The sequence below is a fragment of the Peromyscus eremicus genome, chromosome 4 (genome assembly GCF_949786415.1).
Source record: "Peromyscus eremicus chromosome 4, PerEre_H2_v1, whole genome shotgun sequence".
Classification (NCBI taxonomy): domain Eukaryota; kingdom Metazoa; phylum Chordata; class Mammalia; order Rodentia; family Cricetidae; genus Peromyscus; species Peromyscus eremicus.
Window position 1 is genome coordinate 104,639,785 of NC_081419.1, and position 27,667 is coordinate 104,667,451.

Here is a 27,667-nt window from a genome sequence, read left to right on the forward strand (position 1 = left end):
CACCACAGGCTGGACATGGCTAGATCTGTTCTGTTTTTAAAAAATAAGGTTTTTCGGCCTGGCAGTGGTGGCAAATGCCTTTAACCCCAGCACTCGGGAGGCAGATGCAGGCGGATCTCTGTGAGTTTGAGACCAGCCTAGTCTACAAAGTGAGTTCCAGGACAGTCAGGGCTGTTACAAAGAGAAATCCTGCCTCAAAAAAACTAACTAACTAACTAACTAACTAACTAACTAACTAACTAAATAAATAAATAAAATTTTTTTTTTCTCTCTGTCTTGTTTTCTATACAGGGTTTCTCTGTGTAGTTCTGGCTGCCCTGGAACTCACTCTGTAGACTAGGATGGCCTCAAACTCAGAGATCCACCTGCCTCTGCCTCCCTTGGGTTAAAGGCGTGTGCTACCAACCACCTAGCTAAGGATTTATTTCATTTTTATTTATGTATATGTGTCAGTATGTGCATCTGAGCACAGGAGCCCGTGGAGGCCAAAGGTATTGGATTTCTCTGGAGTTAGAAGGGGTTGTGAGTCATCTGACATGGGTACTGGGAATAGAACTTGGGTCCTCTGTAAGAGCAGTAAAGCACTCTTAACTGCTGAGCCATCTCTCCAGTCCCTGGAGATGATCTTGATGATAGAATTTGGAATATCTGAGCCCACGGTATTTAAGACATTAACTGTTGCCATAAAGGGATGAGATGCTTGCAAGGGTGACTATATTTTGCATAAGGAAAATAGTGTGAATCACAGAAGCCAGAGGGCACACTGATGTGAGAAAGATTCAACACTAAGTCCATTATTGTTGTGGAGGGTCCAAGAGAGGGTCTGAGACCAGTCTCCACCTAGTAGGAGGCATAAAATGAGGGCTTCATCCTATAAACAAAAGGAAGTGGTGGACCAACAATTTAGATAGACTCTTCCCCCAGAGCCTCTAGAAATGAGAGTCAGGTCTGGTTGATCTTTGATTTGGGCCTCATTACACCTTGAACTACACAAGTCTGCCTGGTGTTCTTGTTAAGACGATTTGATTAATAAATAGTCCTGTATGGTATCAAATTCACTGTGTAGTCCAGGCTGCCTTTAACACATGGTCAGAGCTCGTGCCTCCGCCCCCACCCCCAACGCTAGGATTACACTCATGTGCCACTTGGTCCTGTTTGCCTAGGCTTTTGACTTGCAAAACTTGGAATTAATAATGAGGCGTGTTATTATTTTTTTTCTTCTTCAAGACAGGGTTTCTCTATGTAGCTCTGGCTGTCCTAGAACTCACTCTGTAGACCAGGATGGCCTCGAACTGACAGAGATCCACCTGTCTCTGCCACCTCAATGCTGGGATTAAAGGTATTAAAGGTGAGCACCACCACTGCTCAGCAAGGTGCTGTTTTAAAACATGAAATCAGTAACAGTTTGTGACACAGGAGAAAACTGTAGGTCTGTGGCTCTATGCTGGAAGAGCTGCCACTCTGGCCCTCCCCGAGAACAAAGCAACGGCAGCAGAAAGCGGGCCACGTGCAGTTCTGGTACAGACCCATGCTCGTGAAGCCAGCACAAGTTTCCTCACCTATAAAGTAGTCAAGCCAAAGGGAAACGGCTCAGGCAAACACTTCCATGCCAGCACATCTTTTCAGAGAGCAGGTGTATTGTTAACCACAACATTGTGCTAACGCTTGCAAACAAGGGACTGGGACACGGCCAAGCATACAGTCACAGCTGCTTACCTTCCTCAGGCCTGGACTGTGGACTGTTGGAATAAAGATACGCTCCTTTTCCTCCTGTTAGCAACGTGCCCAAGAAACACTCGTCCCCCTTTAAAAACATTAGCAACAAAAATCTGGTGATTTACAGCATAAAAACTCACAGAATCACAGCTCTTATCCATTTTGTCAGTTAAAAGATGAGTCAGATTTGAATATACCAAACATATACCATGTGCTTTGGCATCACCTGGCGTATTACCAACATTGTGAGTTTTGTTTTTTGTGACAAAGTCTCACTGTATTCCAGGCTGGCCTGGAACTTGCAGTGATCCTCCTGCCTGATCTTCCTGACTATAGAGACGATAGGTGTGTACTGCCTATCACACCTGGCTTCTGTCCCTCCTTGTGGTGGTCTTGTTCCAGTTGACTGATGTCTGTGTAAAAGAAGTCACCTTCTCTTTGGCCTAACACCTTACCATCTCAGCTTCTGTGTAGGTCAACTTGGAATCTGCTTCTAATAGTGCTCAAGACAGGTGGGGGAGATCAGACAGCTCCATGGTAGGGGTGCTTGCCTAGAATGCTCAAGGCTTTGGATTTGATCCTGCATGCTGACTTAAAAAATATACAGGGAGATTTTTAAAAACACTAAAAAGTCTAGGTAGAATCCCTTCATTCACTTTGTCCTCCTTAAGCATTTTCTTCCCTTAGAGGCCTAACAGGAAGTGGAAAATGCTAATAGGAATCAAAGACAAAAAGTACAAACTCTTTCTTTGCTTAGCAGTTAAGAGGAGATATTTTTAAAAAATAATTTAAAAAACTTTATGTATTATGTGAGTGTTTTGTCTACATGTATGTTTGTGTACCACATGTATGCTTGGTGCCCTTGGAGGCCAGCAGAGGGCATAGCTACAGATGGTTGTGGGCCACCCTGTCCTTCTGAAGAGCAGCCAGTGCTCTTGACTGCCGAGCCATCGCTCCAGCCCCAAGGTGAAGTATTTTATCATCACAAATTGCTTATATTTGAGCCATCTTACAGAAATATTTACTTCACGCACACGAGTTCTTTGCCTATACGCACGTATGTGTACCACCTGTGCATCTGGTACCCAGGGAGGCCAGAAGAGGCACAGAATCCCTTGGAAGCGGAGTATGAACAATTATGACACCATGTGGGTGCTGGGAACCCAACCCAGGTTCTCTGCAAGAGCGGCAAGTGGTCTTAACTGCTGAGCCATCTCTCCAGCCCCCATCTCATGTTAATAATGATGCAATCACTGGGAACAAAAATGCTGCTTACCCTTGTTGCTTGCAGGGTTTTCTCAGACAATTTTATTTCATTTTCTTCTACCTGTATCCAATGGAAATGAAGAATTTTCAATTTGGTGCTTCAAGGGTAGAACCCCGCTGTTTCTCCCTAGGTGTTCTTCTACCACATCCAATCCTCTCAGGCCCTCACATACTGGCAAAGATGCTGCTGGTCATCAGAGCTTAGGCATGGGGCCAAGGTGGGTTTTCCTGCTAGGGCCTCAGGCCCAGCTAATGAGCCTCAGATACATGGAGAGGATGCATAATTTCCACTTGCATTTCACAGTAGAGGGAAAACCACTGCATAACCAGTGGGAACATACTGAAGTATTTCCAGAGTGTACTGTAAGGCAGGGTCTCTCTAGGTAGCCCCAGCTGGTCTGGAACTATGTAGACCAGACTAGCTTCAAACTCATAGAGTTCTGCCTGCCTCTGCCTAGCGAGTGTTGGGATTAAAGGTGTGTGCCTGGCCAGAGTGCACCTTATTTAGACATACATGTTAGAGTATGACACTCTGTTCTCCCCTATCTACATCAGAACTGCAAAAAATGATTCTAAAATAGGTACTAAGACACTGTCTTTTAAAGGCAGGCCTTACTCAGTCCAGGTTGCTCTAGAATTCACTATGTAATGCTATACAATCCTGGTGAGCCTCAGACCTATAATCCTCTGGCTCCAGCCTTCAGGGATGGGCTTACAAGTATGTACTACCATGTCTGTTCATGGTATGTAAACTGTGTGTGTGTTGTGTTTAATCTCAAATGACTTAGATTTAATTACTGGAAGTAAACTATATGTAGAGCTTTCAATAAATAAGAGTTACATGGCTGGATAGCAGTTGTGCATGCCTTTCATCCCAGCACTTGGGAGGCAGAGACAGGCGGAACTCTATGAGTTTGAGGCCAACCTGGTCTACAGAGCAAGTTCCAGGACAGAGTTATATGTCAGTGCCCTCTGCAAACTGAGACTTCCCTTCAACCTGGTCCTTTTCTAACAAAGATATCTGCAGTTCTCCTGAATACAGTTCAGGAAAAGGAGACTGTAGGTTGTGTGTGTTGAAGTCAACTAACCTACCACTCACTCCTGGCCAGCATTTGGAATTTTGCTTTACAAGCTTGTCTCTGGTCACTGTCCTTATTTTTGTGGTCTGAGATGCTGTCATCAAGGAATTCATGTATCCCTACAGTACTTAACTGTTAAATACAGATTCCCTGCTGACACATTTTCTATGTCCCAAAACACTCTTCTGGAGTGGTGTAGAGCACTGTAGCCCTAGCATTGGAAAGGTGGAGGCAGGAGGATCAAGGCATCCCTGGCTATAGAGTAAGAGTCTGTGGCCAGCCTGAATTACATGAGATTGGCCTAAAACAAAACAAAACAAACAAACACCAAACCAAAACAACCACAAAACCGAACTATATTTCAGACCAAGCCTCCTCAAAGAAAATGGGCCTTTTCTACATGTAGAGAGGCACTTAAAAAATAGCAGCAATCCCTCTGACCAAAGAAGGAATCAACTTCTCAGTCTGTGAGACCCTGGACAGGCAAAGGTGTTGGTGACGGTGTTGAAGAGTTGGAACTAGTCCCTGGCTATCAGCCTAAGCTCAAGTGTTCTCATCTACAACGTGAGGGCGTCAATGTCTTCTCACAAACAACTTTGTTCCCTTTGTTGAATGTTTCTAAGACTATGAGTGGGTTCTATTCCTAAATAAAAGCTAGATCACAATCTGACAGCCCTCCAGGGACTCCAGAAAGAGGTTCCTCCTTAAATCTCTGCCCCAGAGTTTTCTTGGTTTAGGTCCACTGTGACTAGCGAGTGCATGATACTAACCAGCCAGGAACAGAATCTGGGGATGGCGGCTGTCAGGACAACGTAGCTGGTTTCTGGGGTAATAGTGCCACCTGTAGGAAGACCAAAGACATGCCAGTTATGCCTAGCCACCTCAGTCCACCTTGCAGGCCTACTCTGAAAGAAAGTGCTCCTGTTAGCATAGAGTCTGGTGCCCCCACCCCACACACGGAGCTACCCCATCTGGAGACAGGGAGACTAACAAGATGATTGTGAAAGGTTGCTGAGTATCTTCAGAATGCAGTGAGCGTAAATGAGTAATCATGAATTAGTCCTTTCTACCTTTAATTTTTATCAAAAAGTACAGGTACTACATATACCCAGTAAAGCTACATCTACCATTACCAGGTTGCTAGCAAAGCTGGAAGGCAAGAGCCATCTGAACCCTTTGACATGACACAGAGCTATAGGATTTGGAGTTTGCCCTGCAGGGTTTGATCTTGCTTTGGTCCAGTAATTACTCACTGTGCCCTGATTCCTCCTTTATGCAATGGTAATGTATATTGTGCTACTGTGTGTTGGAAGAATGTAATTTGCTTTTTGATTTTATAGGACCTTACAATTAAAGAGATTTCCTTGAGCTGGGCCGTGGTGGCACATGCCTTTAATCCCAGCATTCAGGAGGCAGAGTCAGGTGGATCTGTGAGAGCCAGGACAGGCACTGAAACTACAGAGAAATCCTGTCTCAAAAAACCAAAAAAAAAAGGGGGGGAGGGGGAGGGAGAGGGAGGGGGGGGAGAGAGAGAGAGAGAGAGAGAGAGAGAGAGAGAGAGAGAGAGAGAGATAGATAGATTGAGAGATTTCCTTGAGTCCGAGAAGAGACTTTGAAATTGGACTTTTAAGTAGTGTTGAAACTGAAAGACTACGGGGACTTTTGGAGTTGGACTGAATGCATTTTTTTTTTTTTTTTTGAGACAGGGTTTCTCTGTAGCTTTGGAGCCTGTCCTGGACTAGCTCTGTAGACTAGGCTGGTCTCGAACTCACAGAGATCTGCCTGCCTCTGCCTCCCGAATGCTGAGATTATAGGCGTGCGCCACCACTGCCCGGCTTAGACTGAATGCATTTTGATATGGCCAAAAGTCTATGGGGGCCAGGGAGCAAAATGCTGTGGTTTGAGAATAGCCCCCATAGGCTCATATGTTTGAATACTCGGCCCCTAGTTGGTGGAACTGTTTAGGAAGGTTTAGAAGGCATGGCCTTGTTGGAGGGGATGTGTCACAGGGGAGGGCTTTGAGGCTTCAAAAGCCTCCCACCATTCCCAGAGTGCTCTCTGCCTTCTGTTTTTGGCTCTCTGTGGTCCCATGTCTTTGCTTTGTCATCATGGACTTTCTCTCTCTGAAACCCTAAGCCCAATTCAACTCTTTCTTTTCTAAGCTGCCTTGGTCATGGTGTTTTGTCACAGCAACAGAACAGTAACTAAGACAGCAGGACAATTTTATTGAGAAGGATGAGGTGGATTGCCCTCTCATTGGAGCACTGAGCAGGGGTTAAACTCTGAAAAATCTGCTCAAATCCTGTCTCATGGTAATGATAAGTTTGTGCTTTGTTGTGGTTGTCCTTTGATATTTTGAGACAAGGTCTTAACTGTGTAATCCTAGCTCTTCTAGAATCTGTTATGTAGATCAAGCTGGCTCTGAACTTGTGGTAGTGATCCTCCATCCTTGGCCCCCAACTTCTGGGATTATAGACACACCCTCTACTCACCACCACAAATAAGTTAAGTTCCTAGTGTGAGCATTTCTTATGTTTCACTTTCTTGTAAACAAGCAAAGCTGGTACAGGATGGGGCTATTTGGCAGTTTGGGACTCCCTGTTGCTGCTCTGGCTGCTGTGAACAGAAGTACTGCAAGTCAAAGGGCCAGCCAGATGACATGCATGCTAACTGTTCTGAACAACCCACTAATTCCTTAAGAAAACTACACAGAGCTTATTGCTCTGGCTCCTGAAGGTGCAGCCTCAGCAAGAACTATTTTAGTTTGTACCAGACTTTGCTATCACAAACCCTGGAAAACTCTAGACAACCCACCAACCATTTCTACTGAGGTCAGGGGTGGGGCACTCCCCTGATGGCCTGGCAGAGTGATTGTTGTGACTGGTACTGAAGAAACAATGGTGTGGTTAGGAAAACACACCTTCATTTATATGCAGATCACTGTGACTGGTCAAGCCCCCTGTCTGGCTATATAATACACTTGCTGAACTGGCTGGCAGATACCCTTCCTCTGCTGCCCCCCTGGTACTGCAGTGTTAAAGTCCAACGTGAGGCTCTTCTCAAGTGGACTTTTCTTGTCTACTTTAGTGGCGCTGGCTGACCTGGCAGCACGCAGAAGGAAGCAGTCGAGACTTAAGAGTGACAATGACAGCAGAGGCAGCGAAGTTACAGCAATGCTGCACACTCACAGCAATGCTGCACACTCACAGCAATGCTGCACACTCACAGCAATGCTGCACAGTCACAGCAATGCTGCACAGTCACAGCAATGCTGCAGTCACAGCAATGCTGCAGTCACAGCAATGCTGCAGTCACAGCAATGCTGCACAGTCACAGCAATGCTGCAGTCACAGCAATGCTGCACAGTCACAGCAATGCTGCACAGTCACAGCAATGCTGCACACTCACAGCAATGCTGCACACTCACAGCTATGCTGCACACTCACAGCAATGCTGCACACTCACAGCAATGCTGCACACTCACAGCTATGCTGCACACTCACAGCAATGCTGCACACTCATAGCAATGCTGCACACTCACAGCAATGCTGCAGTCACAGCAATGCTGCACACTCACAGCAATGCTGCACACTCACAGCTATGCACACATGCAGCGAGCTGCTCTACAATGAAGAGCATGAACAGTTTGACAGTGCGATGAGAACAAGACGGACGGCAGAATTAGGGAGAGGGTGGAAAGCTGGGGCTAAAGGATAAAAGACCAGAGAGATCAGTTAAGAAAAACCACAGGTCCTGATAACTGGAAAAGCTCCAGAGAGCTGGCAAGCGTTTAAGGTTAAAGTCTCAGACACCCCAGGCTTGGGAGCTGTGACAATGGCAACTGTAACAGCAGAGGAATTCTGACCCCTTGGCCCACCAGGTGCTCTACCACCGCTGCAAGGGGCTAAGAAACCCCAATTTTCTAAGTCTACCTAGGAGACGACACTTGTAGAGTGCAGGGTCCTACTTCCCTGGCTTCTGAAGTTGCTGCTCACACTTGGGAGAACTGGAGTTCTGCTACCCAAGGCCTGTAATGAGGGCTCTACCACTAGAGAAGGCCTTTGGGGCTGGGGCCGCTGCTGCTGCTGCTCCTGCCGCCGTCAAACACTAAGATTTACAAAAGCTGCCGAAGCACTTGATGGCCTCTTACGCAGCCATGACTTCTGTTAAGGCAGAACCACGGCTGGTTAACTGGTGACAGTACCAGCACCACACTTTATCATCCTTTATAGTTTTCCTTCTGACCAACATAAGGAGTAATAAGTGGTATCTAACTTTTACCTTATAAATTGTTTCCTCTTGACCATTATTCAGGCTTCATATCTTCATATATGTGAATCAATCTGCCTTATTTTTTTGTTTTCTACTTTTGTGAATAGTCTGTATTTTTTGTCCATGCAACTACTGAATAGCATATTTTTTCTTTTTAATTTGTAAGTAATATTCACTAATTAGAATATATACCATTTGCTTTTGTAAGCAGTTTAACATATCCATCAGTTTATGTCATCTTTGGCTTAATTTATGGTTTATTTTATAAAACCTTTTTCAAGGTTCGCTTTCCAGACACCACACACACTTACCCTTTTCTTTAACCAGGATCCGAGATGTCAAAAATGACTCTGAGAAGACCACAGATCCTAAGCATCCTCCTCCTCCTCCCAGCAAGTCGGGAATGTCATAGACAGTCATACAAGCCTGTGTCAGGGAGAAGCAGGGCCAGAGCCATTATCAGCCTGGCATTTCAGGGGGAGAGCCACAAGAAACAGACCAGACTACTGCTGTACGGCACACGGCAAATGTGCTGACAAATCTAAGGATCTGGAACTGAGAAACGCCTTCAGGCTTTCCACCAGGTGATCTTTGACTTGAGACCTGCACAGGCTGGAAGGACAGTAACTTTATGTTCCTATAAATTCCCTCAAATTGTCATCCTCCTAAGAAATAACACGGTCTTTCTTCTTTTCTTTTTTAAACTTAAAAATGTTTTTTATGTATCTGCTGTGTATGCGCAGGTACCTACAGAAGCCAGAAGAAGGTGTCGGATCCCCCGGAACCGGAGTTACAGATAGTCGTGAGCCACCCCACATAAGGACTGTGAACTGAATCTGGGCCCTCTGCAAGAGCAGTCAGTGCTCTTAACTGCTGAGCCATCTCTCCAGCCCCACAGCCTTCTCTTTCTTTCCTTTTTTTGTTTTTGTTTTTCGAGACAGGGTTTCTCTTGTGTAGTTTTGGTACCTGTCCTGGAACTCGCTCTGTATCCCAGGCTGGCCTCAAACTCACAGAGATCCACCTGCCTCTGCCTCCCAAGTGCTGGGATTAAAGGTGTGCACCACCACCGCCTGGCTTTTTTTTTTTTTTTTAAAGATTTATTTATTTCTGTATATGAATGCTCTATTTGCACATATGCCTGCATGACAAGAAGAGGGCATCCAATCTCATTGTAGATGGTTGTGAGGCACCAAGGGTTGCTGGGAATTTAACTCAGGTCGTCTGGAAGAGTAGACAGTGCTCTTAACCACTGAGCCATCTCTTCCTTCTTAATAATGACTGGCTACAGCCCATAGAGTCAGAGGTGTTTCTTCAGGCTTTGGAACTCCCATTCACTTCATACTCTCATAGTATCACACTTTCAACAATCCTGTGGTTTAGGCTTCAGTTCTCTCTCAGCGAGGCAGGAAAGGTGCTGGTGAGGGTATTCATTAGGCTGGTATACACGTCTGTCTCCATGGGTATTTATGAGTGCAGCTCATAGCTGCAAATGATCATTCCAACACAGCAGAGCCTCCTGCCCTCTTAGCCATGACTGTTCTCTCTATGATTTCAGTTAGGCACGGCCAACAGTGGAGGAAAAGTATGAAATGGTCAACTCCAGAAATGAGCAATGCATGGATTTTCAACTGTATTCCATTCTGGACAGAATGATTCCATTTGATGCTGTCTCACTCCACCTTGCTTAGGATATGAATCATCCCTTTGTCCACAGCACTCACAGTGCACACACTACTTATCTGTTAGCCCATAGCCATCTGAGTTATCAGATTGACTTGTCATAGTGCCATAATGTTCACAGTCAAGTAGGTTCTTTGTTTTTGGCAGAGCTAAAAAAGTATTTTAACACAGATTGAAGCATGAGGGTTAAAAGGGAAAGAGGGGCACTCAGAAAGAAAAGTCAGACACATAAGCAGATCTCTGTGAGTTCAAGGCCAGCCTGGTCTACTTAGGAAGTTCTAGGCTAGCCAGTAGTAGATAATGGGCTTCTCTAGAGTTGCCAATTCTAATTTACTTAAAAATTGACCCTGCACTGGTTGTGGTGGTACATGACTTTAATTCCAGCACCGGGAGTCAAAGACATGACGATTTCCGTAAGTTCAAGGCCAGCCTGGTCTACAGAGCTAGTTCCTCACTATGTCCTGATTCCTCCCTTTGAGAATAATAATGTATATTATGTGTCATTGTATGTTAGAAGTATGTGTGGTGGTTTGAAAGAAAATGGCTCCCAAAGGGACTGGCACAATTGGGAGGTGTGGCTTTGTTAGAGTAGGTATGGTCCCGTTGGAGGAAGTGTGTCACTGTGAAGGCAGGCTTTGAGGTCTCCTATATGGACAAAATACCACCCAGTGTCTCAGACCACTTTCTGTTGCCTGCAAGCCAAGATGTAGGGTACTCCACTACTACTCCAAACCATGCCTGCCTGCACACTGCCATGTTCCACCACCATGATGATAATGGACTAAACCTCTGAAAATGTAAGTAAGCCACTCCAATTAAATGTTTTTTTCCTTCCTAAGAAGTTGCCGTGGTCATGGTGTCTCTTCACAGCAATAGAAATCCTAACTAAGACAGTATGTAATTTGCTTTATTTTACAGGAGGTTCAATTAAGAGATTGCCTTGAGTCTCAGAAGAGGTTCTGGATTTTAAAGTCTTGAGACTAAAAGGCTATGGTGAGTTTTGAAGCTAAACTAAATTTACATTATGATATGGTTGTGAGACTACAGGGACCAGAGAATGGAATGTGGTGGTTTGACTGAGACATTCCTCATAATCTCAGACATCTGAAGACTTGGTCCCCAGTTGGTGATTGTTTGGGGAGGACTAGGAGGTGTGGCCTTGTTGGGAAGTATGTCACTGGGGGTAGACTTTGAATTTCAAAAGACTTGTGCCATTTCCAGTTAGCTCTTTCTGGTTCCTGTTTGTGGACTGAGATGTGAGCTCTCAGCTGCTATTCTGTGGCTACCCTGCTTCCCTGCTCCCCACCATGATGCTGGTGGGGTGGACTATTATTCACCCAAACTCTTCCTTCTGTAAGCAGCCTTGCCCATAGTGTTTTACCACAGCAACAGAAACCCTAACTGAGACACTCACTAAAGTGGACACTTGCTTTTTTGGCTAGGGTGGCTGGCCAGAGAGCTCTTGAGATCTACCTGGCTTCGTGCTCCCAATGCTGAAGTTACAGAGACATGAAGCCATGTCTGGCTTTTCCCACAGGTGTTGGGGATTCCAATTCAGGCCCCCATGCTAGCAGAGCAAGCACTCCTAAACACTGGGCCACCGTCTTCCAGGCAACTCTTCATTTGTTGATTCTTTAATTAATACCTCCCTTCTTATCTTCCCTTTCTTCCCTCCCTCCCCATTCCTCCTTCACTTCACGACTTAAATTGATACCTTAATCTATTACTTATGTTTCCACAGCAGCAGCAGCCTGCCTCTGCTGCCAAGGCAGTTACGTCATCACCTGTCGCCAGATGCCTTTCCACCACCAGCTATGCGACACGTGCGCCCCTTAAGAGTGCCACCAGGCACAGCTCGAGCTCTTTACCTCTCCTGTCTCTTTTGCTTCTAACTCCTCTCTTTGCTGTCTCTTTCCCCTTTCGTCTTCTTTCCTCTTCTTCCTCTTGTCTGTCTGCCTGCCTGCCTGCTCTCTTATGTCCCCGCTCCGACATGGCCTTTTCACTCTTCCACTCTCTCTCTCCCCTCCCCTAATAAGCCTCTTGCACTAATTCTGTTGCACGTGTTGTGTCTGCCCATCGAAAGGTACCCACCTCACCTCATCTTTTTATTTATCATTACAATATACGTTATATTTTCTTCACCCCAGTCTCCAAACCTCATAGGGGACATGTAGTGGTGTGAAAGAAAATGGTCCCCAAAGGGAGTGGCACTATAGGAGGTGTGGCTTTAAAGTAGGTGTGGCCTTGCTGTGTGTCACTGTGGAGATGGGCTCTGAGGTCTCATATGCTCAATCTATGCCCAGTGTGGGACACAGTTTACTTTCTGTTACCTACAGATCAAGATGTAGAACTCTCAGTTCCTTCTCCAGCACCATGTCTGTCTGCATTCAGCCTTTGCTTCCCACCATGAAGAGAATGGCCTGAACCTCTGAAACTGTAAGCCACCCCAATTAAATGTTTTCTGTATAAGAGTTGCTGTGGTCATAGTGTTGCTTCACAGCAACAGAAACCCTAAGATAGAAGTTGATACCACGGACTGGGGAGTTGCTGTGATAATCTTGACTATATTTTTGTTTGAAGGAACATGGACCTTGGGACTGTGGATTAGAAAAGCAGTTAAGGGCCATACTAGTAGGTACATGGAAGACAGTGGTGCTGAGTGTGATTTGAACTGTGGGGCCTGGATCAAGAGTTTCAGAGATGTTGCCTAGAGATTGTTCTTGTGATATTTTGGTGAAGAATGCTGCTTTTTTTTTTTTTTTTTTTTTTTTTTTGGCCCTTGTGGGAAGAGTCTGCCTGGGGCTAAAGTGAAGAGTTTTGGATTAATTCCATTTTCAGAAGAAATCTCATAACAGCCTAGTATAGACTCTGTTGTCTGGTTACTAGTGTTAACTCTAATGAAGATATACAATGAAAAGGAACAAGCTGAACAAGAAAAAATATTTGAGGAGAAAAGGAGCACCAGAAAGTGGAATGGAGCTAAGTACTGTATTCAAGGAAATAAATGAGATTAAGCAATGGAATAAAGGGAGTGGTGACCTCAGGGCAAGATCCTACCCAGCTAAGTTGCCAACTTATAAAAATGAATTAAAGAAAAGCTTAGAGCAGGGTGTGGTGGTGCACACCTTTAATTCTAGCACACCTTAAAAATAAAATTTCTATAATGACATCTGGTGCCCTCTCCTGGTGTGCAGGCAGAACACTGTATACACAGTAAGTAAATAAATCTTTAAAAATAAAATAAAATTTCTGAAGAAACTAGGAATAAACAGCCTCTGCCTCCCATATGGTAGGATTAAATTTACAAGATACACAATAGTGTGTGTGTGTGTGTGTGTGTGTGTGTGTGTGTGTGTGTGTGTGTGAAATGAACATGCTGGGAAGGAAATTAGGAAAAGTATCTCTCGTAATAGCTTTAAAAAAGAAATAACCTAACCAAGGAGGTGAAAGACTTCTACAAGAAATACAGTAAGATGCTGAAAAAAGAAATTAAATAGAGACACTAGCTGACTAGACAATGGGAAGACCTGTGCAAATGCTACTAAAAATAACTACAGATTCGCCATCAAAACTCTGATGACCGGGGTTGGGGATTTAGCTCAGTGGTAGAGCGCTTGTCTAGCAAGCCCAAGACCCTGGGTCCGGCCCTCAGGTCCGGGGTGGGGTGGGGTGGGGGTGGGGGTGCGGGGACTCTGATGACAGGCCTGTGGATTTAGCTCAGTGGTAAAATGCTTGCCTAGCAAGCACAAGGCCCTGGGGTCAGTCTCTGGTGACAGGAAGAAAAATCACAATGACATTCTTTTTTGTTTTGTTTTTTGAGATAGGGTTTCTCCGTGTAGCCCAGGCTGTCCTGGAATTCACAGAGATCTGCCTGCCTCTGCCTGAGCCACCATTGCCCGGCAACAATGACATTCTTCACAAAACTAGAAAAACTAGGACAGAGCAATGGCCGGGCGTTTTAGTTTGGTTTCTGTTGCTATGAAAACACCAAGACCAAAGCAACTTACGAAGGAAGGGTTGATTTGGCTTACAGGTCAGTCCACCATCAAGAAAAGCCAGCATAGGAACTGATGCAGGGAACATGGAGGAACGCTGCTTACGGCTTACCTTCCCTGATTTGCTCAGACTGCTTTCTTACACAATCAAGGACCACCTGCCTGAGGCTGGTACCACCCACAGAGGCTAGGCTTCTTCTCCATCAATTATCAACGTCCCAGACATGTCCACAAGCCAATCTGATGGAGGCAATTCCTCACCTGAAGGTCCCTCTTCCCAGGGATCTCTAGTTTGTGTCAAGTTGACAAAAACTAACCAATACATTGCCAGCGTGAGGAGCTGTGTTCAAATTCCCAGCACCCACATAAAAAGCAAGTGTTGGGGCGGGCACAGAGGGAGGAGCAGAGCCAGGGCCTGCTGACCCCAGCCTAGATCCAGGTTTCGGAGACCCTGTCTCAAAAGAACCTAGTAAAGAGCAGTAGAGCAGGGCATGTAACGTCTTCCTCCGCCCTCTGCACTTACCCTCTTAAAAGGAACTGCTGAATTCTTGATCTTCTTTCTGATTCCATCTGATAAATGCTGGGATTACAGGCTTGTGCTTGTGTGCCCAGTTTAGGTGGTGCTGGGTCTCAAACTCAGGCCCTGGTACACGTACGCAGTATGGTGCAGTACGCTGTCCAGGCTGGCCTTTATCTTATGGACTCAAGGAATCCTCTACCTCAGCCTCCCAAGTAGCTGACATTATAAAGCACCGTGCCTGGCTTTGAATGAATTAAGTAACATAAAAGAATTGATTCTAATTTATTGCCAATCACTTCTTATTGTACCAAGCACCTTAACAGGCACCACACAAAAGTCTAAGAGAAGTCAGGGGTTAGAGGTCAGCAAGGAAATAAGGTGTTATCACCCAAAAATCTGGGGCTGGACAGACGGTACAGCAGTTAAGAGCACTGGCTGCTCTTGCAGAGGACCTGGGTTTTATTCCAAGCTTCCACAAGGCTGCTCAGGCAGTCTGTAATCCAATCCCAAGGGATCAACACCCTCTTCTGGCCTCAGGGGTACTGCATATATGTGGTGTACAGATAGAAGTCAGGCAAAACACCCAAAATAAAAACAAAACTAGAATAAAAAAATAAAAAATGAAGCATTTCCAGTGTCTCAAATGATTAAAAAACAAAAGACATGGTCTCACTATGTATCCCGGGCTTGCCTGGAATCACTATGTAGACAAGGTTGGCCTTGAACTCACAGAGATTCAATTGTCTGTCTCCTGAGTGCTAGGATTAAAGGTGTGCACCATCATATCTGGCAGCATTTCCCAATACATAGTTTAGACTTTCACAAAGGGACCACGCACAGTATAAACAGTCATTACTCATAACTTTCAAACCATTCTTGTGTTAAGAACTCTGAAGTGCTTTCCTACTGGGGATGGGGATATCTTTTTATTATTACTTTTTGGGGAGAGAGGATGCATTTGTAACAAGTCATCTGCAGCTACCCCACTCAGCTACAGATGACCACAGCTTTCTGGAATTAAGAAAGTGCACATACATACTACAACCTGCATCTCGGTTTTAATCTACCATCTCATGTTCTGTTTGCCAATACTCTTCACATCAGGGTTGCCCTGGAGTAAATAGAGACCTTGGCTTATGGCTGAAAATAGCCTATAAATTCTAACTTCTTCAGGCCATGCCACTTTACCCCAATGACCAATATTTCAATATAGTTCTATTTTTATTTTATTTATTTTTGTTTTTTCAGGCAGGGTTTCACTATGTACTCCTAGCTGATCTGGAACTCTCTATGTAGACCAGACTGGCCTCAAACTCACAGAGATCTGCCTGCCTCTGCCTTTGGAGTGCTGGAATTAAAGGTGGCACTACCACACCTGGCTAAGTTTATTTTTAAATCATTCCATTGCCCCAGCAGAGGATATGGAAAATTCTGCTCTGACTACCCGACTTCATGAGACACAAGGGCACCTGTGGGCTGTTGTTTAATTCCCCTGGTTCCTGTGAAGGCGGCCAGTGCAGATCTTATAGTGGAAAGAAGCCCTTGAAAGGCTGGAGAGATGGCTTAGCCATTAGGATATGTGCTGCTCTTCCAGAAGGCCTGAGTTTGGTTCCCAGCACCAACACTGGGCAGCTCACCACTTCCTGTAACTCCAGCTCCAGAGGATCTGATGCCCTCTTCTGGTCTCCACTAGTTACCAGGATACATGTGGCATACACACAAGTAAAAATAAAATCTTAAAAAACAGGGGAAAAAAAGGAACCATTGAAAACTTGTTTGTTGTGCTCTGCTCACATTTCCACACAAGGTTCTCAAAATCTCAGCTGCCCGTAGAACTTCTCATTTACTTGCAACAAATCCTTTGCAGATGACCCTCTATAGCCATTCCAGCTAGCTGACTCTTGAGAGTTCTGCTAACTGCTTACCGTTTTCACAAAGGATAAGCTATCTTCATTATCCAGAGGCACAATTCTAGAAGAAAGAGACAGTAGAGAAATACATTAAAACATTATGGTTTCTGTTTGTTTTAAAACAGAGCCTCATGTAGCCCAGGCTGGCTTCAAACTCACTATGCAGCTGAGGAGTGGAGGCAGGAACACAGAAGTTTAGGGCTAGCCTGGGTTATATGAGACCCCCGTCTCAACAAAGAACAAAACAACAAACATTGGGTTACATGTGCATAGAATTAACACTGGAAAGAATAATATCAGTACCTGACCCCAGCCCCTTAACTTCCCATGAGACCAAAATTGGGTACAGGGACTCAGACAAGCACAGCCAAGTGTAGGTCCAAGTCTGGAATGGCACCCCTCCCAGAGTGGAATGTGCTGAGGCCAGTAACTGTAGCAGCTATAAGGTCTTTCTCTCAAATACGGGCGTATGTAGCCCAGGCTGGCATTACACTTTCCAGGTATTGGAGGATGACCATGAACTTATGATCTTCTTGCCTTTCCTGAGTTATCTCACTGGCCCTCAGGTCTCAATCCTCCTGCCTCTGCCTCCTGAGTGTTGTTGAGGTTCCAGGCATGTACCCCAACTGGACAGCCTCTTCTCTTTGTCCTTACACTTCCCCATGAAAGGAGTCACCATGATTGCACCTACCTTCCCTGGTTATTCACAGCATGAATATGAAAAGCCACCTTGGAGCTGTAGACCAGAAAGGGAACAAAACAGAAGTCAAGACTCTTGTTCAGCACTGGGTCAGAATCCTCTGAAATTCTTGCTTCTTCAGTGTATCTTCCCTAGACTGTCAAGGCCACTCAATCAAGTGATGTCATACCGTCTTATGTTGTTGTTGGTTGTTTTTAGGCAGTAGGGTAGAGCACACCCAGAAGTATTCTTTGTCTTTTGTTTTTTTAAAGATAGGGTGTCTTAGTATTATGTAGCTCTGACTTGCCATGTGGATCAGGCTGGCTCTAACTCACAGAGATCCACCTGCTTCTGCCTCTGAAGTGCTGGGATTAAAGGTGTGCGCCACCATGCCGGGCTAGAAGTACTCTTAAATAAACTTTCCAGTATTGGTCTTTGTATAAAACTGCACACACACAAAAAAATGGTCCTCTTGTGGGATGGAGGGTGGAGTGGACTGAGTTCAAGAAAATCCTGCTATGGACAGAGACAGCACAGAGCTGTAGAGGGGCATGCTGGGAGATGTGATAGGTGAACAAGGAGCCAGACTCCCTGCCACCTGAAGGGCAGGTGAACTCCAGAGCAAGTCTGTCTGTCTGTCTGTCTGTCTGTCTGTCTCTCTCTCTCTCTCTCTCTCTTTTTCTTTGAGACAGGGTTTCTCTGTGTAGCCCTGGCTATCCTGGAACTCACTCTGTAGACCAGGCTGGCCTTGAACTCACAGAGATCTGCCTGCCTTTGCCTCCTGAGTGCGGGGATTAAAGGTGTGTGCCACCATCACCCGGCAGCAAGTCTCTTTTCATTAGTGATTATCTTCATGTGCCTAAATCTCCTGTCTCTCCCAACTCTACCTTTGAGGTTCCCCTGCTTTCACCTACTTATCTCTGGGACCAGGAACCACAGTTCTAATGTGAATCTGCCTCACATTCTAGTTTCAAAACCTATGTATGGCTCTTCCTGATATAGCTTTTCCATCCTGATCATGAATGATTTTCCTTCATCCTATTATTTTACTGGAACATTTCTCAAAAGGAGAAAAGGGTGGAATATAAATTATGAGGGACAAGGGGGTCTTTAATTTTTTTCTTAATTCTCATAAAAAAGTACATAAAAATTATCAGCTATAGCTTACCGTAGATCTGCTTTGAATGAAACCAATTCAGTGAATACTAGCTCAGATTCCAGAGTATGCTCTGCTACCTCCTTGGCCTGTAAAAGCAGCAATAAAACAATTAGCTTTCAAGCAGCCAAAGTATCTCTATCACTGACAGGAAAGGCCCTTCTCAAAGGTGGCCAGTGCCCTTCCCTTCTATGTGACTACTTTGTATACCTCAAAAGATTAAAGTGAAAGCATCAGTTATGGGGACAGGTGCCTGCTGGACTCACAGGAAACTGTGCTTAGGCAGGGCGCACTGGCATCTGATCTGCTGGAGAGATGGAAGCAGCCAGTTAGGCAGCTGGAGTGCTTGCTATTCGAGCACTGGCAACGTGCTGTCTCGTCCCTTCTCCCTGGCTCTGGGGAGGGACCAACGCCCTCAGTTTCTGCTAGTCATTAAAAACATTCAAATAACGCAAGCTATAGATGATCAGTTAGGGGGAAAAAACGATGTGAGAATGTATATTGAAGGACATCTCATGGATCTGCAGAGGCTTTCTACTATGCAGCAGCTAAAAGAGCTGAGGAAACCCACATCATTACCAGGATTCAAGTTCAGTAGGAAGGGGATGCCAAGGGGCTGTGACTACAGCTACAGTCCCTCTGAGATCTACGTCATACACAACCGTTGTACTGTCAACTGGCTTCCTTCAGGAAAAGTCCTACTGGCTTTGGAAGGCATCAAGCCGTCTCTTCTCATCTTACTGGGTCAGATTTAGGAATCCAACTCAGCAGGGCAGGTTAACGGCAAAACAGCAAGGAAGAAAATGGTCAGAGAGTAAGTATATGCAGGATTGCCTAAGAAAGGTAAGTCAGATTTTCTAGCCCATATTGAGTTTTAAACACTCAATTAGGAGAAACAACTACATTGCTCAAAATAAGCTTTACTAGCTTCATTACAATTCAGTGGAATAATCTTTTGTTTTTCTTTGACTTCTCAAAGTGTCCTGTCTATTAACCAAACAATGACTTTTCTTTAACACAAACAGGTGTTTATAAAGGCTCATAAAATAACAGCAGCATGGCCACAGGCAGCAGCAGCTCAAGTGCTAGGGCTTAACTACCAAGGCCCTAACTCACACAAAAGTGAGTACTGCAAGGCATCCAAAGAACAAAACGGTTAGGGTGATTTACATTAAATAATAACTTCCAAAACAGAAATATGGTACTCAAATTACCTTTGCCAGACTGCAAGTTTTAGCATAACATGCAATGGCAGCCAAAACAGCCTCAATAACAGCAGCATATATCTGGGATAAGAGCCTACTTTAAAAACAAAAAATAATGGTTAATAGAGTATCACAAAGTCTCATAAAAAACTGTATGCCTGGGGCAGAAGAGATGGCTCAGTAGTTAAGAGCACTGGCTGCTCTTCCAAGAAGACCAGGGTTCAATTCCCAGCACCAGCACAACAGCTCACAAGTGTCTGTAACTACAGTTCCAGGGGATCAGATGTCATTTTCTCGACTTCAAAGGCACTGCACACACATGGCACACAACACAGAAGCAGACAGAACACTTACCCACATAAAATCAATTTTAAAAATATTCTTTAAGTAAAGTTCTATGCCCATAACAGTAGTCCATAAGGCTCTTTTAAAAAAGATGGGGTCTTGTATGTAAGGCAGGCCTCAAACTATCTTCTCGCCTTCCAAACTGCTGGTATTACAGGCATAAAGCACCACGCCTGCCTCCCGAGAAATCAACTTTTTGTTTGTTCGTTTTTTTCGAGACAGGGTTTCTCTGTGTAGTTTTGGTCCCTGTCCTGGATCTCGCTCTGTAGACCAGGCTGGCCTTGAACTCACAGAGATCCCCCTGGCTCTGCCTCCTGAGTGCTGGGATTAAAGGCATGCGCCACCACTGCCCAGTGAGAAATCAACTTTTAATAATGGTTTTAAATAAACCAAGAAAAGTGTCAAAATGGAACTAACTGAAAAACGGAATTCTAAACTCATGTCAAAAGAGACTCTCAACTTTAACTCACAGCTCCTTACATCAGGTGCTGGCAATTGAACCTGGGTCCTCTGGAAGAGCAGCCAGTGCTCTTAACCACTAAACTCCCTCTCCAGACTGTGTTTTTGTTTTCATTTTGTCAGGGTCTTACTATATATCCCTGACTGGTGTAGAATTCACAATGCAGACCAGGTTGGCCTCAAACTTGCGGGATCTTCCTGACCCCATGTCCAAAGTGCTGAGATTATAGGTGTGCTACAACGTTCAGCTTCTGGGTTATTATTTTGTTATTTATTGTGTCATATGTAGTAGTATTTGCTCTGCCAATGACCTTGGGCTATACAGCCCAAAGGAAGCGGTGCTTCCTGCCATTGTAAGTGACCTATGATAAGGGGTTGGAGAAGAGTCACATGGAGGAGGTGGATTGGCTCCTGGTCAGATCAGAGGACAACTTCTGCTGTCTACTCTGCTCTGTAATTGTGAGTGTATTTCCTCAATTTATATCTTAATAAATTCTGTTACCCATTTAATAGACTCACATGGATTGAATCGTAATAGTCTGTACATCTTTTTTTATACTTAATATACCCAGAGTCTTAAATTTCTCTTGGGGGAAAAAAAAGGATTGTTGGGCTAGAGAGATGGCTCAGCAGTTAAGAGCACTTGTTGCTCTGACCGAGGACCTGGGCTTGATTCCCAGCACCTACATGGTGTCTCACAACCATCTGTAATTCCAGTTCTAGGGGAGCTGAGGGCTCCTTCTATTTCCACAAGTACCAGGTATATATGAGGTACACATATACATTCAGGCAAAACACTTACATACATAAAATAAAAAAAATTAAATAGAAAAAGGTTGGTTAAGTAGAAAAAGTTTAAGAAGCCCCACTTTAACTCATTTTTTAAAAAAAGAAACTTTAAACTTTTTAAAAGTCAATTATTTATTTGCTATACTCTACTCTTGTTTAATTTTTTTTTTTTTTCAAGACAGTGCCTTACCTCACCATGTAGCCCTAGGCGGTTTGGAACCCACTAAATAGACCAGGTTGGCCTTAAACTCACAGAGATCCACCAGTCTCCGCCTCAAGTGCTGGGATTCCAAGCAAGCTTTACTACGCCCAACTAAATCTTCTCAAACAGAACAGTAACAACAATGGGCTGGACAGACAGCTCAGGAATTAAGAGCACAAAATGCTCCTACAGAGCCCTGAACTTGATCTCCAGCACTCATGTTAGATGCCTCACAACCACGGGGAACTCCAGCTCCAAGGGGCTCTGACATCTCTGGCCTCCTTGGGCATCTATACTCATGTGCACATACTCACAAAGACACACAAATACACCTAATTAAAAATGATAAAAAAAAGTCTTTAAAAATAAAGGAAAATAAAATAAAAAAAACTAGTTAGCTCAACAGGAAAAGAGCAACTTTCCCTATTTGTGAGCAAACAATAAAATTGATAGACTCCCGTCCCCCCACCCCCCATACTGTGAGCAAGAACAACTCCTCAGACACACAGATTCCTGTGGACTGATACAGACATAAGGTCTTTCCAGAAACACCACCACACTCCTCCCTGTCTTCTCCCCACTAGACGTGCTGAAGGTCTGCTGCTACTATCAACTCAGGATGGGAATGTCAGGTGGTCAGCAAAGTAAAGGGTGAGTTGAAAAGAAACAGGGGCAGGCCACTCCCCAAGTAGCTTGTCTGGTTAAGGATGCCCAGGCTCTTCTCGATTAGGACAACTGTAGAGAAAAGGGGCTCATCCATCAGACCCTAACAAGGAATTAACAGGACCTCACAGAGAACACATGTATTGAAATCTGTGAGACTCTTCTAATGGGTAGAAGGGAGAAGAGTTTGACATCTGAGTTAATGTCTCTCCAAGCAGAACACATCGTCTACGGCCACAGACTCCCAGCAAACCTGAACTTGACTCTCATCTTGGTGCCACGCTGCACTGCCATCTTCAATTCCTGTCTCACACCTCCACTTTACAGGTCATAAATCAGAGTTGCAGAAGAAAAAGGAACAAGTTAGTTCAAATAACAAAATGACAAGTCAGGCTTGGAAGTGCACGCCTTTAATCCCAGCACTGAGGAGGCAGAGGCAGGCCAATCTCTGAGTTTGAGGTCAGCCTGGTCTACACAGTGAGTTCCAGGCCAGTCACAGCTACAGAGTAAGACCCTGTAGGACATGCTAAAGAGACATAGGCAGGAAGACCACCAGTTGAGGCTAGCACAGACAACACATTTTGGGCTAGAGAGATTGCTGAGTGGTTAAGAACACCTACAGCTCTTGTAGAGAACCTGGATTGGATTCCCAGCACTCAGGTAAGGCAGCTCACAACCACCAAGGGATCCAACACACTCTTCTGGCTTCCTTGAGCAATGAACTCATGCCCGTGCACACGCACACACACACAATTAAAATGAGAAAGAAATGGCAACTCCACATATCAGTGCCTCCTGGTTGTTAGCCAGGCCAGAACAGAGGGTATGGTGGTAGGAAGTGGCTTGGCAGGTACACTAACAATGAGTTTGTCCACTTCTGGGTGAGATTAGAAAGATTTCTACACACCATGACACTTGAGAGAATGATTTATGTTTTCTGTTGTTATTGTTTTGTTTTTGAGGCAAGGGATCATGAGCCCCAAGCCAGCCCTGAAGTTGTTATGTAGCCAGGACTGATTTGAACCATCTGGAACCTCCTTGAATGCAATATATGGAGATACAGGTGTGTGCTACCAAACTGGATGGGGTAAAGTTATATAAAGACTAAACTTCAAGACATACAAAGATACCCCCATCACTACCTTGGTTCAAATATCACTCAATTCAACACTGGCTAAGTACCCCCTCCCCTCTGCACTTCCATCTAATACTAGCTACTCTGCTTTACTTAGCCTGCCCAGAACTTTAGACAAACCTTCAATACAGAAACCAATACCTGACTACTAAGCCACTTAACGGCCCGTGTAGTATTAGTGTCACCTTCACCAGGATCCCACAAAGTCCAGGTCCCCACTAGCACTGTGATCTGGAATATCTGACATGGCTCTAAGTACCCCTTAATATTAACCCTGGATTCACAGTACCAATGAATTTGGTTTTGGCAAATATCAAATAAACCAGAATGAGGATTCTAGGCAGTGGCTAAGCACAGAGGGCATAAAAAAAAATGGAAAAAAGGGTCAACTTGCTACTAAGGTGAAAGAAATGTATGAAAAAAGGAAAATCTGACATATACATTATGGTTAACATAACATATAATCTAAACACACAATCTTTTGCTCCGCCAAATTTAATCATGTCTGTAGGTGCTCCAGAGGCCAGAAGAAGGCACAAGATCTCCTAGATCTAGAGCTACAGGTAGTTGTGATGAATGGCGATGACTTGTCCTGACTCTATTTGCCAAGACATTCCTCAGCCTTCCATCCCCTCCACATCCACATCTGCCTTGGCAACGCTTTTGGGACTGACCGTGGCCCTGACCATGGTCCAGCAGTACTAACCAGAACAGCTGATGTTTGTGCAGGCTAAAACATAAACTAAACTAACAGTAAGTGTAGTCAGCACTCACTGTCGTGTGGGGTCTGGAAAATACTGCTAAGCCTGCAGAAAGATGTTGCTCTGAGCCCTCTCAAACACTGATGTAATTGTGGGGTTTATTTTTAAAAATGCTGTACCCTGGGCTGGAGAGAAGGCTCAGTGGTTAAGGCTCTTTCAGAGGACCTGAGTTCAATTCCCAGCACCCACTTGGCATCTCACAGCCATCTATATGGGATCTGATGCCCTCTTACGGCAGGCAGGCACACATGCAGACAGAGCACTCATACAAAAAATCCTCACAAAAAACAAAAAACAAACCCAACCGAAAATGCTGTACCCCTGAGCTTTGGCCCCAACAGACTCTGAGGCATAAGTTATCCTTGACTGCCAGCTTATAAAAGAACTCATATACTTTTAGTTGGCTTAATTAGCATAGTTGTCAATAACTATCTCTAGTGGCTCATTTAAGTGAGCAGCCTGACATGGGTGCTGGGAGTTAACGCTGGTCCTCCATGACAGCAGTATGCTCTCTTAACCACGGAGCTATCTATCTCTTCAGCCCCTAAAAACACAACCTGTCTTAGGTACACAGGAAGATATACTGCATTTACGATATTAAAGATAATGCCAGAGAGAATTATGGATAGTCTATTTTCCTTTCTCTATTTTCATATTTTCTGTATTGATTATATACTTTGTATTATATTTTCCTAGACAGGGACTCACTCTGTACTTGGGGCAATTCACCTACTTCATCCTCCTCAGTAATGAGATTGCAGATGTGAGCCACCACACTTGGCTCCCCCGCCACAATAAAAGGCAGACTAAACTAGGCATGGTTGGCTCACACTTGTAATCCCAACACCCAGGAGACACAGGCAGGAGAGACCTCAGCAAATTCCAGACCAGTCTGGGCCATACAAGACCCTTGTAATAGTTAATATTATCACCTTGACAGGAAATAGACTCACATAGGAGAAAAGTTTTGGGCATGTCTGTAACAGATTATCATTAGATTAGATTAGGTTACCTCTGATGACTAACCTAAATGTGGGCTTTACCACCTATGCTCACAAGGAAGCCATCTTCTTTGCTTCCTGACTGGGTGCAATAAGATCAGCTACTTCATGTTCTTCCTGCCATGAAGTCTTTGCTATGACAGACTGCACACTTGAACTGTGAGCAGGAATAAACCCTTCTTCCTTTAACTTAGCTTCATGGGGTTTATTTATCATCATCATCATCATCATCATCATCATCATCACTGTATGTATATGTGTGATATGTGTGTTACAGGGTGAGGAGTACGCATGTGCCACAGCACATGTTTAGAGGACAACTGCTATGGGATGTTCTTTCTGTATGCTGTGAATATGTGTTGCTCTCATTGGTTGATAAATAAAGCTGTTTTGGCCTATAGTCAGGGAGAATAAAGGCAGGGTCGAACAGAGGCCAGCCAGCCAGCCAGCCGCCCAGGAAGCAAGATGTGTAGAAAATGAGGTAACAAGCCATGAACCTCATGGCAAAGCATAGATAAGAAATATGGGTTAATTTAAGTGTAAGAGCTAGTTAGTAATAAACCTGAGCTACTGGCCGAGCATTTATAAGTAATATTAAGCCTCTGAGTGGTTATTCAGGAACTGGTGGGCAGGAGGAAACTGTCTGCACTCCACATAAAGCTTCAGAAAGCTTTAAAATAATGGGTTCTAGAATACCTAAGTGGAGCCAAGAACAGCTTACTAGTTGCATCTCTCATGCTGGCCACAGTATAGAGACGCTGTGGCATGTGGGCTTGAGCTAAGTGTGGCTGGTTCATGGCACAAGGGCTTGGGCTATAGCATGGCGGTTTCCCGAGGTGGTACACAGAGGTGTTTCCAAGCCACGCACCTGCGTGGCAGATTTAGCTTTTGCTCATACAAAGGGTTAAAGAGACACAATAGAAACAGATTCAAACAAAAAGGCCTCTAAATGGGTCACAGTATGTTTGAAAAATGTGCATAGGCTTAAGAAAAAGGGTACAGTCATAAAAAATGAATAGTTTAAAAATAGTAGTCTTTAAAGAGAGAAGTAAAGTAATATAAAAAAGAATAAGCCATGTTGAAATGGAAACACACAGGGAGTCTGGACCCTGTGTAGTGTTGTGCTGATTCTGAATGTTTTGAATGCTAACAAGCAAACAGCTGGTGAGAGACATGGGACCGACAGAGAGACTGATGAGATACACCAGCCTAGATATTTTAAGAATGCCTTAACTAAAACAGTAGTCAAAAAGTATATTTGTAAAATGGAGTTTAAAAGATGCACTGCTTTGGAGAAGCGGTTTTGCTTTTGTTTCCACAGGAAACAAGAGGCTGTGGATTCATTCCAGGTTAAGATAAACCAGATTTAATCAAGGGACCTTCTGAACCTTGACAGGTGATATCTATCAACAATGGTTATAGCTGGTCTTCCCAGGACTTGGCCATTATCTTAAATTTTCTCAGGGTTCCCATAAGATTAGCAGCACCCCCAATCAGCAGGAAGTAGTCTAGAGAACTATGCCCAAATTCCCAAAATATTGTTTATGAATGTTTGTTTTCATTTAAAGGAGGTTGGTTAAAAATTGTTAATGGTCATAGTCAATCTCTTTCTAAAGAAGAAAGGGGGATATGACATAAAAATGATGGGGTAAAGGTAGATAATTATGATGAAAAAAGAAGGGTAGATTATTGAAACAACTTTAATCCAAAAAGCAATTATTAATCTCAAAAAATTTTACATTGGTATGGATTTTAGTTTATTGATACAAATTTAAAGTTAATTTTGTTATACTGTGTGTGTATGTGTGTGTATATATATATATAAAATTTGGTTTTTTGAGACAGGGTCTCTCTGTGTAGCTTTGTGCCTTTCCTAGAACTCACTCTGTAGCCCAGGCTGGCCTTGAACTCACAGAGATCTGCCTGCCTCTGCCTCCCAAGTGCTGGGATTAAAGGTGTGCACCACCACTACCCAGTGCCTATATGTATATTTCTACTCTTGTTTAAGATATTATATTTATGCAGCTCATTTAAAAATGTAATGTATAATTAAAAATCAGATTAATAGTTAGTCATATATAATAGTCAAATTTATAGCCATATTAGTTAGGTTTTCTAGGTATACAAAGATATATTTTAATTACATAGGTAATCTTCAAACATTTCAAAGACCTACAGAATATGGCATTTAAAATGTTTTAAGAACTTAAGACTTTTCCCAACAGTGAGGAATGTCTGCTCCTGGCAGCACCAATTACTTCAAAGAGGATGATGGGCATCGCAGAAACTCCTTATGAGTTTGCTGTCAATGTGGCAAGGCTAGCCATTTCGGCAAGAAACTGCTCTTGCCTGTGCTGTGAATGTCTTTCTGTATGCTGTGAATACATGTTGCTCTGATTGGTTGATAAATAAAATGCTGATTGGCCAGCAGCCAGGCAGGAAGTATAGGCGGGATAAGCAGACAAGGAGAATTCTGGGAAGAGGAAGGCTGAGTCAGGGAAGACACCAGCTTGCCGTCCAGGGAGCAGCATGTAATGACACATAGGTAAAGCCACAGAACATGTGGCAATATATAGATTAACAATAATGGGCTGAGTTTAAGTGTAAGAGCTAGTCAGTAGTTAGCCTGAGCTAATGGCAAAGCAGTTTTAATTAATATAAGCCTCTGTGTGTTTACTTGGGTCTGAGTGGCTGCGAAGTGGGTGGGACACAGGAAAACTTCAGCTACAAAGCTTGAACTGCTTGAAACTGGACATGCAGGACCCATAGGAAAGTGACCCCTGAACTTTGCCAACAGAAAGTGGGGATGCTCCTTCAGGGTTCCTGCTTCAAAG

The 27,667-nt window shown here is 44.1% G+C and overlaps 1 protein-coding gene across 4 annotated transcripts in view; it reads right to left on the reverse strand.

The window, feature by feature from the left end:
- Dnaaf9 (dynein axonemal assembly factor 9) overlaps positions 1–27,667 on the reverse strand; it is a 137,401-nt gene that overhangs the window by 61,017 nt on the left and 48,717 nt on the right. For 3 of the 4 annotated variants that reach the window (XM_059261443.1, XM_059261440.1, XM_059261442.1), the window contains exons 13-20: positions 19,488–19,575; positions 18,286–18,362; positions 17,130–17,174; positions 16,454–16,499; positions 8,645–8,759; positions 4,832–4,902; positions 2,993–3,043; positions 1,717–1,804 (exon numbers count right to left, since the gene is read on the reverse strand). In XM_059261443.1, the coding sequence (XP_059117426.1) occupies positions 1,717–1,804; positions 2,993–3,043; positions 4,832–4,902; positions 8,645–8,759; positions 16,454–16,499; positions 17,130–17,174; positions 18,286–18,362; positions 19,488–19,575 (581 nt within the window). The remainder of the gene's footprint in view (positions 1–1,716; positions 1,805–2,992; positions 3,044–4,831; positions 4,903–8,644; positions 8,760–16,453; positions 16,500–17,129; positions 17,175–18,285; positions 18,363–19,487; positions 19,576–27,667) is intronic. The other variant, XM_059261441.1, reaches the window with a different exon arrangement.